General features: G+C 42.8%; 1 protein-coding gene across 3 annotated transcripts in view; it reads right to left on the bottom strand.

The window, feature by feature from the left end:
* The window catches only part of WLS (wntless Wnt ligand secretion mediator), a 127,990-nt gene that overhangs the window by 87,433 nt on the left and 27,514 nt on the right, over positions 1–13,043 (bottom strand). The window contains exon 2 of one of the 3 annotated variants that reach the window (XM_008061632.1): positions 382–654. The exons of 1 other annotated variant lie outside the window; for it this stretch is intronic. In XM_008061632.1, the coding sequence (XP_008059823.1) occupies positions 382–654 (273 nt within the window). The remainder of the gene's footprint in view (positions 1–381; positions 655–13,043) is intronic. One more of the 3 variants, XM_021714217.1, reaches the window with a different exon arrangement.

The following is a 13,043-nucleotide window of genomic DNA, read 5'->3' as shown; positions in this document are numbered from 1 at the left end:
AGAAGCCCTGAAATCATTCCACTGGGGAGAGCTCCCCTGTGGCACTAGAGAGGTGATGAAGCTTGGTGGTTAGGGGAGTTTTCTGAGCTAGAAATCTGTTCTTCCATGCTCTAGTCTTCAGATCTTGGGGAACCTCGCTGGTGCCCAAGTGATCTACCTGTAAAATGAAATACTAATAAGACCCACCTCAAGGGATTTGCTGGACAGATTAAATGGGTTAATACAGGTAAAGTACTCTGAAAGTGCCTGGTAAGTAGTAAGTTGTCAGTAAGTGTCTGCTTTTACTCTTATCATGTTTACGGTCATTAGGACTGGCTCTGAAAGAGCCCAGAGAAGGGAATTCCCAAAGGGAAGAGAAGGATGAGAAGAGCGTACACTTACTGATTTGGTTGTTCAACTTGAACGCAATGTCCAGCTGCAGGATAAACAGCATGAACTGGAACCACGGACTCATCTCCATGGAGGGGAGGGGAATGTGGACAGAAAACACGATGTCATTGGCTTCGATTTCCCTCGGAATTGCTTCCTCGATGTCTCGGATCTTGTCACACTGATTTGGTCCCCAAGGCATTAACCATTTTGTCTTGTGATGGTTCTTTCGGACATCCACACATTTCACCGACATGTAGGACACTGCCGTCGTGGGCCCTGGAGCTGGAAGAGAATGTTTGTCTGTTTTAGAAAAAGGGTCTAGTCACATGGCCGTTTCTTGTTAATGTCCTTTCCATGACTGTCTTCCCTCCAGCTTCTACACTGCCTTCGACTAGGGATCATTCTCCAGTGACATCCACAGGAGTCATAAAAGTATCCCAGGAGCCTTCTCATTGTGTTTTCAGCTCCCGCTCTCCAAAGGAAACATTTGGCAACAGTCTAGTTCCGTTTCTTCCTCACTCCAAAACAGCATCACAAAAATCCACTGTGTTCGCACCCGCCTCACGTTTTGGGGGGCTCTGGCACCTCATACAGCACAGGGTCTGAAGTCAGAAGACCTGGGCCTGAAGCCTGGTTAAACAATTTGCTGTCAGTGAATCCTGGGCAAGTCAGTCACATCTCTAACGGCTCCAGGACCCTTGTCTGAGAAACAAGAGGATGGGCATCCAGGACGTCTCTCAGCTCTAAAACTGTACAACTCTGCTTTTGATTGAGAGAAGGAACCATGGCCTCCCATGAATGTGGTACCCCTCGGAAGGTGGAAACTCAAACACTGGCACTGCAACTGAAATATAACCGTGTGTTTCAAAAGAGCAAATCAAATGTGAAACATGCAACTTTTAAAGACATGACTTTGTGATTATATAATAGTTACATGATTACAATAGAAAATATAGACATTTTCTCTCTCTCTTTTTTTTTTTTCCCGAGTTGGAGTCTCACTCTGTCGCCCAAGCAGGAGTGCAGTGGCATGCTCACAGCCACCACAGCTCTGACTTGCTGGGCTCAGGCGATCCTTATACCTCAGTCTTCCAAGTAGCTGGAACTACAGGTGTGTGCCACCATGCCCTGCAAATTTTTTTATTTATTGTAGATGAGGTCTCGCCAAGTTGCCCAGTCTGGTCTCGAATCCCTGGCTCAGGCTATCCTCTGGCCTCCGCCTCCCAAAGTGCTGGGATGACAGGCGTGAGCCACCGTGCCTGGCCAAAAATAGAAATTTTAAATTCAAACAAACATTTACCCAAAATCTCACTAGAGGGAAGTAACTGCTGTTGGAAAAATACCAAAATACCATCTGCCTTTTCTGAGCGTGTAATTAGATAAAGTTTGCACATGAATTAAACTGTAGAACTTGAGAATACACAAATATTAACACATATATTTAGAAAATAGAGTCATATCGCACATAATTGTGCAGTCTTTTTTTTCTTTTTACTCACTTCCAGAAGCAGAGTAGCATGTGACAAATTGCTCCGGCTCTGGAGCCAACCTGTCTGGTGTCAACTCCTGGCGCTCCCACTTCCAGCTGTGACACCACTCATCCATGTTAGGAAAGTTTTGGCCAAATTACTAAGCCTGTCTGTGTGTTAGTTTTATCATCTCCTAAACGGCAATAACACTGATACCCACCTCTCTGAGTAACTGTACACATTAAGCAAGCTATCACATAAGAAGCAAGCAGAACAGGGCTTGAGCACGCAAAAAAGTATAAAGTTGATGTCAGCTATTGTAAATAATTTATTTAAAGTTAAAAGTTTTCAAAATAGTGGTTGCAAAATAGTCACATGATCTACCAAGATTAACTGCTGCTTCATCAGTTTGCAATGGCCATCTACAAATAAGAATCATTCTACGCCTAATAACTGTTGTTGGAAATTTCCCCTAACTTTTCCATCGGTTATCTACATTTGTTTATGGCAGACTTAAATACAGAGAAGTTCCAGTTCTTACACAGAATCCCTCTTTTCCTCTACGGTTTTTCTATGTTTTTGTGCTGAGAGAGACTGACCTTTATTTCCAAGTTCAATAAACAGCCACCTATATTGACTACTAGTTACTTTTCAGAATTTTATCTTTTAAAATGTTTAACTAGTTGCTCTATCTGGAATTTGCTATAAAAGATGTGAGAGATGAGGCAAGATTCCGGTTTTATTTTTCTTAAATATTTAAATTATCCTTATGGGACAGACCTTCGCTTCTGCTGGTTTATGAGATCACTGCTACTGGGCATATATCAGCACATGTTTCTGAATAATCCGCTCTTTTCCACGTGTGAGACTACCAATTCATGGGCCAGCACAGCATTGTTTTGCAGCCTACACATTGATGATTTTTTTTGTTTTGTTTTGTTTTGTTTTTTGAGTTGGAGTCTCACTCTGTCGCCCAGACTGGAGTGCAGTGGCCGCTCCCGGCCCCCGCAGCCTCGACCTGCTGGGCTCCAGCGATCTTTCCGCCTTAGCCTTCCAAGTAGCTGGAATTACAGGCATGCGCTACCACACCCAGCTGATTTTTTTGATTTATTGTAGAGATGAGGTCTTGCTGCCCAGGAGGGTCTCGAATCCGCGGGCTCAGGCAATCCACTCACCTCAGCCTCCCAAAGGCATGGGATTACAGGCTGAGCCACCGAGCCCGGCTTCACGTTGATGATTTTTATGAGTATCTGATGGAGTAATCTTCTCCCCCAACCTATTTAAGGCCTGTTACCTTTTTTGCTGGGGATTTGACTGAGATTCTAGTAAACCTGTAAATGAATGTCGACAGAATCAGCACCCTTTCCCCACATTTAGCTTCCCCGTCCAAGAACAGTACTTGCACCTCCATTATCTGGAGTCTGTTTTTACATCCCTTCAAAACTTTCACTGTTTCCTTCATGTGGGTCCTGCCAGGATAGACTATTTCAAAAACAAATCTATAAAATTTTTCTTGGAAAGTCAGTAGTGCAAGGAAAACATTATAAATTACGGCTTGTGTGTGCGGTTTAAATATGTTTATGTCCATGCAACTGATACTCGGCATACTATGTTTACAGAGCTTTCCTGAGCAGAAATTATCTCTTCTCTAAGAGATCAGGCAGCAACTGGAGGAACATGGAAAGCAAAAGTTTAGAAGGCAAAAGTTAATGTTCAAATCCACATACGTGCTACCCCTAAATATCTATTTCAATAGTAAATTTTGAGAAGTAAAATGCTTTGTTTGCAAGATACTGGGATAATGTCTACTAAAACTTGCCAAAAAACTCAATGCTACTAAACTACAGCTGAGGGTCCTTCAACATAGTGTGCTGGACACTACGGCACACGTTGTCTCTAACCTCCACAAGGTATAATTTTCTCTAAAACTCAAAACTGTATCACAAAGATGTCTTACATCAAATCCAGCTAAAATCAGTCACTGGCTTATTATTGGAAAGATGAGTCAATCAAACTTGGGTTATCCTGACTCAGCTAAATAGCCCCACTGACATTAGAAAGGCTAAATGGCACATTTAACTGACCCTTTTTAATGTGGTTGGAGAAATAAACAGGGAGACAAAAGTCATGAATTCTATTTTTGGCTAACACACTCAGACTGACTATTTGCTGCAGAAAATAGTTCCTACATTTAAAAACTTCTATTCTTCCAAAACGAACCTAACCTTTTTTCTTTATTTTTTTCCCCTTTTGAAAAACACGTCTCTTACTCCTCAGACCAAAACGAAAAATAACTAGCTGAGTTCCTCAGCTAAGCTCCAAAACCACATTCCAAACTTAATAACAGAGAAGGTGAACACTTTACAGGCACAAAGGCAGCATTTTTAATGGATGCAGTGAACGCCTGCCTTTTTAGCAGCTTGCATTATTTTCACTCTTTCATTAGTCTAGTGTTTCTTCCATAAAGAAAAAAATCCCAGGAATACTAATATTTTCGTAAAGATTATGGCAATGAACTTGGAGAAGGCTCAAGTATATCTTAAGCTAGACTGTGAAAATCACAAATATTTTCTTCACTTGAACAAATTAGTCCTCTCGTCTCAAAAATGCTTTACATAATTTAAAAAACTGAAGATAATTCAACATTTCCACTTTCTTCTAGTAGTGCCCAAAAGGGAAAGCACATGTACTGTTTGAGTAAGTAAATGGACATCCTGATACTCAAACATGACCAGTTAATGTTTCCCCAATAACATCTTTACAGGTCAAGGCAACTTGCTACTCTAGCTAAAAATGATTTCCCAGTGTTTCTTCAAGTAAACGAAAAGCAAAGCTTATAGCTAGTAGGTGATGACCATAAAGTGTTTTCATTAGCTGTAACCAAAATTGTGACTACACAGATCACAAAACAGTGGAGAATTAAACAAACAAACAAACAAACAAAAAACCAAAAACTGATGTGTCTTTAAGAAGGGGGAAAAAAAGTACAAGGCATTTTGTTGTAAGAGAAAAGAGCCAAATGGAGAAAGTTGAAATTATCTTCAACCTTTGAACAAGCCACAATCAACTCACAGGAATTTGTAGTTGAAGACCTTCCTTCATCATTAAGGTGGTTCTAGGGATTAATAGAATTTGTGTATTTAAGAAGGGGCTGGACGGATTCAGGTCCATAAACTGAGTCATGTTTGCTCAGGTGAAAGCTAAAAATAACCACTTCTCAGTGTTCCTGGGATAGTAATGTAATATCACACAACTGCCTCAGCACACATTACAAACTTCCCCTCCAGTCAGCCATAGCTACAGCTTAATTGAAAACAACTGGGCCAGAAGCTACTGTTTACATCCGTACAATTCAGTGGACAGAGCAGTTTGGCCAAAAATGAATATGCCTAGTCACTGTGAATTGGATAACTTATGGTTGGTTAAGATAGCACTGAGAATATGCACGGAAGTTATAGAACCACGAGCTACCCCTTGAAAACGTTGGTTCATTTTGTGTTCAGTTCTTTTTACTATATCAAACATGGGTCATTTTTTCTTTCTTTGCTGTATTTCAACACGATATTTTTGTCCTCTGCTTTTCTACTATAGCATGTGAATCATGAAATATGGTAACTGCACAACATTTCGTTTCCAAGTGATATGAAATCAGCAAGACTTCTAACAAATTCAAGGTTGCGAAGAAATACATGATTGCAACTTGAAGTCTCTTTGAAAACTCATGGGTCTCTCCACCATATCTTCGAGTACCTGCACTAGATGCTGTTAGGTGCCAGAGTAGACCTAACAGATACCAGCCATGTGGAAGGTACAAACAATGGAGAGGACAGATGGTAACTAAAAGATTGCAGAATATTGATTATAAAAAAAAAAAAAAGACTGCAGAAAAACTAATCGTAATTGTGGTGAATGCCACAGTTAACCCAACATCACCCAAGAAAGGGCAGAAACAGACAGATATCTGGGAGGTAGGAGAAATAAATACACTTGAATAACAGGAAAATTCCAGCCATCATTACAATATAACCTTGAATAAAAATGTACGTGAACAATGACTAAACCCACAGTACTTCTTTTGGAAGAATATTCATCGGCTCCAGTCAGTTTCCTGTTATCACATTTCAAATGGCTATCCAGTTGACAAATTACTATCTAGCCAACCACCACCATTTATCATGCTCAAAGGTGAGTCAGCATCAAATCATTAACCCCCACTCCTTACCACCATTTATCATGCTCAAAGGTGAGTCAGCATCAAATCATTAACCCCCACTCCTTCCAGAACCCGTAATTAAGGAGTTAGAGAGCGATACAAGACACGGTTGCCTCCTGGAAAAGTTAAAATAAAACTAAGACAACATGCTGACATGACACACGGTCTCCGTGTAAGCCAACACAGACTATTTATTTCTTCGCTCTATTACAAGTAACGAAGTCTTCTTTAGCTGTTACCAAGGAGTATTACCATTATGCGGGCACTGTGCTAACTAAAGATAGAGAGAAAGGACAGTCCCAGACCCCGAGTTGCTCACAGTCCAGTGTGGGAGGCTGTGAAGTAGGCAGAGAATGACATCCTGGTTGGAAACGGCCCTGACAGAAGCCTGCACAGGATGCTCTGGTTGTAAAAAGGGCTGGTGGCTGCTGGCAGGACGTAGCCCCGAGGAGAACATGTGGTAGCCGAAGGAAAAAGGGGACAGCTGAGACGGGAAGGCTCTGAGGAAGAGTATGTACCGGGTCACAAGACCTCTAAAACTATCGTGCTCTCTGCTGACAACAAATGACGAGGAGATCACTTGACAGGTGACCAGCAACAGCACGCCTCCCTCTGTGTGTCCACCTTGCTTTCTATGATTGGCAGCCCCATGCTACCAGGGTGTGTTGGCTTCTGCTCCCAATGGTCCCTGTTCCATCTGGAGAGCACCATCCAGGAGGAACCATACAAAGACCCAAACATAACAAACATCTTTACTGGGGGGAGGGCGGTGTTTCCTTTTAAGACATCTATCTCTGTCCTGTTAGGAGCTGCAAGGCCAGAAGGGAGGTCTGCTGGAAGAAAAGGGAGGAGAAGATGGTCAGTGGGAACCGGGAAGTTCCGCCTCCCATTCCTGCAGCTGGGCCCAAAGAGCCTTTGAAGACTCCATCATCAGGTAATAATAGCCTTCCCCTGAATTAGAGGAAGAACGTCTGCCTTGCAACAAAGATGATATTTAGAGGTTAATCTGCATTGGGCTACAAGGGGAAGGAATGTGGAGAGCAGACTGGTTGAAAGAGTAGGAGTAGTAGCTCATGCCTACAAGAATTATCAGAAACCCCCAATTTGAAAAAGTAGTGACTATTTAAAGTAAAAAGTGGTCGAAAAGTAAAAATGGTCAAAGACTTCAGAAATTTTTTAGAGAACTTTATTTTTACAATAGCACCTAGCTAGTAAAAATCATGGCCAAACAACAACACACATTGATTTCAAAACATGCAGATAACTACGAGCCGATACTCTCTTCCACTGATTCAGGAGGGAGATTGATTTAGCACCTAAAACCTGTTCTTGCTTAAATATCTTCTATCACCATGTCTGTGCCTGTAATAATGTGAATGTTTGATTTATTTGCCTGTATTTTCATAATGTCATTTTATTTATTCCCTACCATGTTCCATAAAAGATTTGGGGATACTAGAAGTCTATACGAGCCTTTATTTTTATAAAAATAATAATTGAGGCTGATTTAAAAGAATAGAATTAATGTTGGGGGGGACTAAAAATGCCTATATCTTTGAAAGTAGAGAACAAAACCATGGCTGGAGAATGTAAGCCCTCAAAACTTTCACCTAAACTATGACGCTAACTGGCTCAATGTCCATTTCACCTTGTAAAGTACAGAAAAAACCCATTGTCTGGCTAGGAAGGGTGTTTATGAGAAGTTAATTTAAAGGCTAGGCACAGTGGCTCACACTTGTAATCCCAGCACTTTAGGAGGGCACAGCGGGAGGATCACTTGAGCCTTGGAATTTGAGACCAGCCTGGGCAACATAGTGAAACCTCATGCCTATTAAAAATAAAAAAAAAAACTAGGCCGGGCTTGGTGGCTCAGCCTGTAATCCCGTGCTTTGGGAGGCCTAGGTGAGTAGATTGCCTGAACCCGCGGGTTCAAGACCCACCTGGGCAACATGGCGAGCCCTCATCTCCACAAAAAATTAAAAACTAGCCAGGCGTGGTAGCGCATGCCTGTAGTTCCAGCTACTCGGAAGGCTGAGGTGGAAGGATCGCCAGAGCCTAGCAGGTCGAGGCTGCGGTGGCCAGGAGCGTGCACCCCAGCCTGGGCGACAGAGTGAGACTTCAACTCAAATAAATAAATAAATTAAATTAAAGGTTATGCCCAAATTGGTTTTAACCTCCACCTGTCTGAATATATCTGCTTGCCTTATTGACAACTTATAGGAAATGAATTGGGTATTTAGGCCCTGGACAATTCCAGAGTGTGCTTAGGACTTTTTAATGTTTGCCGAGGTAGGGGGTAGAGAAGAGGAGAAAAGGGAACAGAGGTGGCTTCACCAAAGGAAACTAGATGAATTCCTGTAGTTTATGCAACTGGAACGCAAGTGCCCAAGCGCTCATTTAACTGTGAGAATCCTCCGCTACATCGAGAAACTCACTTCTGACGTGCCCAGTTGGTTTCCCTCAGACACGCCACATGCCCTTCTCAGGCTCTGTCAAAGGCCGTGATTCTGGCACAAAGGGCACATACGGGACCGCTGCACAACTCGAGTGGCCAGATCACATTATCGGGTTGGGTTGTGCATTCTGGGCTCCGATCCTGCCTTTGTTCACTCAGGCCCGTTCCTAGCAAGACTTCTTATTATCTGCCACAGAGCTTAAAATTTAAGTTTTGGGATGGCTCATTGGAACACGCGTGTCAAAAATTTCACCTCAAGAAAATGCAAATACTTGCATTAAACTGAATTAGTACTTAACTGACTCAGTCTATTGATTCCTTTACTGAAATTACTCTGAGGTTAGAATGATCAAACATTTATTCTACGTCCGTCACCTGTTCTGAAGAGGAAATTCTCCTGTATTTCAAGCATACCAATTAAATCTCACTGGATTACTAAGTAAAGTATTTCACAATTCAGTCTCAATTACTGGAGAACTGGAAGTGTGTCTGCAGAGACTAGACCTGGAAAAGTGATTTTTGGAATTATCGTAGCTACGCCCTTGTGCGTGAAATGGGGTATGCTAAGTGAAATGAAAGTCATTCTTGCCAGCCATTTTCAGTAAGTAGTTAATTATGCTAACAACTGTTCTAGGAAAGCTAACATTTTAATACAGCAGAACATTCCTCTGCACTACATTACTACCACCCAAACCCACAAACACACACACCCCATAGCAGAATTGAATACAGAGTAATTTGTCCTGCACACACACAAGTCAAGCACTTATTTAAAAGTAGTTCCCTATGACATAAACTTATGAATAAATGAGACATTCTGACAGCAAAGTTTTAGAAACTGTAGCAAACACTTGTGCAATTCATTCTGACTCAAAAATAGTGAACAATATTATATACTTAAATCTGAAACCAATGATGGTTTCAACTGCTTGACCTACAACCTCGATTGTTATGGAGCCCAAGATGTTGCAGCTCCGAAGAATAGGAGAATTACTCTATATTTGTCAGAATTGACGTGGCCAACAAGCAGCACCACTTGGCTTGCACTACCCTCCTGGCTTGGATCCATCCCATAGCACTGAGGAGTGCTGGAACCAAGGGGGGAAAAATTCGAGTGCTTGGGACACTGAGCCAAACTCTTACATAGTATTTGAAATGCTGTGGTAAACATAAAATTATTTTAGGCTCGAGACTGGTGCCAGGTTTTTTTTTCCCTCTCTCTTTTTGAAAAAATAATAAAATGCATATAAAGGGTCCTGCCAGGGGTTTAGCACATACAATCTGCCAACCATCAGACGTGCTGGTTAGAGTAGCAATCCAGTGGCCTGCATTAGGATGAAAAAACTGACGCTTCCCACTTTTGGTGTCCAGCAGCAAAGAGAAGCTAACTCGACAAGACTGACTGAAGTGCATCAAACTACAAACTCCTCAACCCTTGAAAAAGGCCTGCAATTTCTGTTTCTCCGTCACTCTAGAAATATTCAAAACAGCAAAATCAAAGACATATGATGTGAACACAAAAGCCCTACACAGAAAAACCCATGGCTCATCTGTTGACGCTCTTGCCCAGGGCTTGGCAAACCAGTCATCTGGGTTAAATTTTTGACTTTGTGCCAGTGATTCAAAAATCAGCAACCTTTCGGCCAAAAGCTTGTGTGGAATGCAGCCAAGACCACCTATGGAACGTGAATTACAGCATCTTACAGTTTACTGCCTTGGGCTATGATCCCATCAGCCCAGCATGGAGGGCTCTCTAGCTCTTGTGTGAGAAAATTCTCAGAACCCCCACAGAGGCCCCCAAAGCTGCTCTGGCAGAGCTGCGGGGGTGGAGGTGACCAAGAGAGGGACAACTGGCTCTACTGCTTGAACAAGTTCACCACGAACATGCTTTTGTCCTGGAGTTTTAGGGTCAGAAAATCCCAAAGTTACAGCTAGAAGAAACAGTGAGTTACTTTATTCTGAAGTACCTGTCATATTCGACAGATATCCAACATTTGTTACTTAAACTTACCACATATTAATTACTTATAACTTACAGATATTCTGCTTTTATCAATGTAATTGTTGATAATAAACATGAATAATAACTAATATGTGGATTGCAAGGTACGTTCACATGTATAGATCATCTAATCCTCCTAGAAAACAAGTAAAGTCATTATAATTATTTGCACTGCACATGAAGAAAATTGGTTTGGTCCCAGGAGTAAGTAGCAGGGCTAGGACTGGAACCCAGGTCTGACTCCATACCCAGTGCTCCTTTCAAGACATGACATTGCCTCTCTCGAGATGACCTGAGAAGTAACATGTGGAGCCAAGGGCTGGGTGGAGAAGACTGCAGCATTAGGAAGCTTGCCGGGGTACCACTGGCGAGGCACCCACTCACTAGCTTTGAGCCGGGCACGCAAGCGGGGCCGGCAGGACAGCTCACCTGGGAGGCTCACAGCCAGGGACCGAGCCTCTAAGCCTCCCACAGAGATCTGGTGGAATAACAGGCTCCTGAAAATGCATGGGATGTCCTTGAACCTAACGGGCACTCTCCTGTGTTTTGCCGGTTATAACTTCATATTCCAGGCAGACAGTCTTTAGGATGTCAGCCTAGGAACACAGAGCTGCCACGGAAGACTCTGGGATAGCCCTTGCAGGCCAAATAAGAGCCAGGGCACAAATTAAAGAAAGCCTGACTCCAGGACAACCTAAGAAATAGGCCGACTGATAATCCAGGGTAGGGGGACATAGTGGCTCAGTTTGGCTGAGGAAAGGGTGAGTTCCCACTCGCAGAAACATTCAGGGAGTCGCTGAAGAGATAAGAGGCTGAACTAAAGGTCAGCTTCTCTTAGTGGCACCAAAATGATGAGGCCTCCTGTCCACACATGGTATACTAAGGATAGAACAAAAAGGACTGATGAGTTTGTTCCACTTCTGCCCAGTTTCAGATGAACAGATAAAAGTAACTCAAGGAACTAAAGTACAGGGCATTCTGAAGAGTCAAAACGTAGTGGCGCACCATGCAGGCTGAGCCCAAGAGCAAGTGGATGACTTTATTTGAAACTTCACAAATGCTCAAATGCCAAGAATAAGCCTATTCCCTTCCCTGGCCATTCAAAGGAAAGGCAGGCCCTTGTAATTTGCGAATTCCCTAAAACTGAGGGCAGAGGTACATTTTAAGGGTATCCTATAGTTTTTAACATTTACATTCTTAGGAAATACTGGTCTTTTTAAAATATTGAAATAACAAAATTCAACAAAATCACTATGCAATTTTGACTATTCAGATAACTTGCATATTTAGACAACTACTCTTCAGCGTAGCTCCTGGAAACTAAGGTCTCAAAGGCAGGACCTGTGGTTACCTACCTCATTCCAGCACTGTGCCAAGTGTAAAAGCCCTACATGGATGGAAAGCAAATGGGAGACAAAGTAAGATAAAATGTTCACCTCTTAGTCTTAAATGTGTATTAACTGACAGCTGCATTCCTGAAGGTTTTATGACAAAAAAGCCCCATTCCTAAGAACATATATAGGGAAAACGTGGTTATTTCGCCGACATCCCCCAGATGGGAAACAAGCAAACACTCCCTTCTAAAGGCACCAATATCTTACTTCCGAGATCAAATATACAAAACAGGCTCAGACAGAAACTTGGGCAAAGTTTCTGCTGCATGCGTTTACTATTTATCCACGGTTCGAAATGAGTTTTTTTCTTTGCTCCAATGAGTTACGTTTGAAAGTTCCCAAAGAATCTGTGGAGAAAACGAGTGAAAGCCTTCTGGCGCTGAAGAAGCAGTGGAGCACAGAGCGTGTCAGAGCTCTTGAGATGACACAGAGCTTCCGACTGGGAATAGGCAGAGGCAGTGGTGACCAGGAGGAAGAGCCCTATGTAGGAGGAGCAATCTGCAGGCCCTCTTGACTCAGGAAAGGGTGAGGCCCCAACCATGGAAACACTCAGGGAGTAACTGGAGAGAAAAGAGCCTGAACTAAATGTCAGTTTCTCTGAGTCGCCTCAAGATGGTGAGGTCTCCTGTCCAGACACATTCATGTGGGACATGAGTGCAAGACAGAAGTCAAGGATGTGCCCACATTTGGTGCTTGAGCAGCAGATGGGTGAGAGAGGAATCAAAGGAAAATGAATGCCATGTTGTATCACAGGTAGAATTTGTACAAGCTGGAGACAAACAGCTTGTTGTTTATTCTTTGAGCCAGAGGCCCACTCCGTCACCCAGGCTGGAGGGCAGTGGCACACTCACAGCCACTCCAGCGTCGAACTGCTGGGCTCTGGCGATCCTTCCACCTCAGCCCTCCAAGTAGCCAGAACTACAGGTATGCGCTCCCACACCTGGCTAATTTTTTATTTTATATTATTTGGTAGAGATGAGGTTTCGCCAAGTTGCCAAGGCTGTTCTGGCACCTGTGGGCTCTGGCAATCCCCTCACCTCAACCTCCCAAAGTGCTAGGACTACAGGCTTGAGTCACCACACCTGGCAACAGCTTGTTTTTAAAAAAGAGGACTCAGTGGGGGGCATGACAAAGAAAA

Source organism: Carlito syrichta, unplaced genomic scaffold (genome assembly GCF_000164805.1).
Source record: "Carlito syrichta isolate Samal-C Ts95f unplaced genomic scaffold, Tarsius_syrichta-2.0.1 Scaffold305343, whole genome shotgun sequence".
In the NCBI taxonomy this organism is placed as follows: domain Eukaryota; kingdom Metazoa; phylum Chordata; class Mammalia; order Primates; family Tarsiidae; genus Carlito; species Carlito syrichta.
The sequence above is the reverse complement of the archived record's forward strand: the minus strand, read 5'-3'. Positions and strand labels throughout refer to the sequence as shown.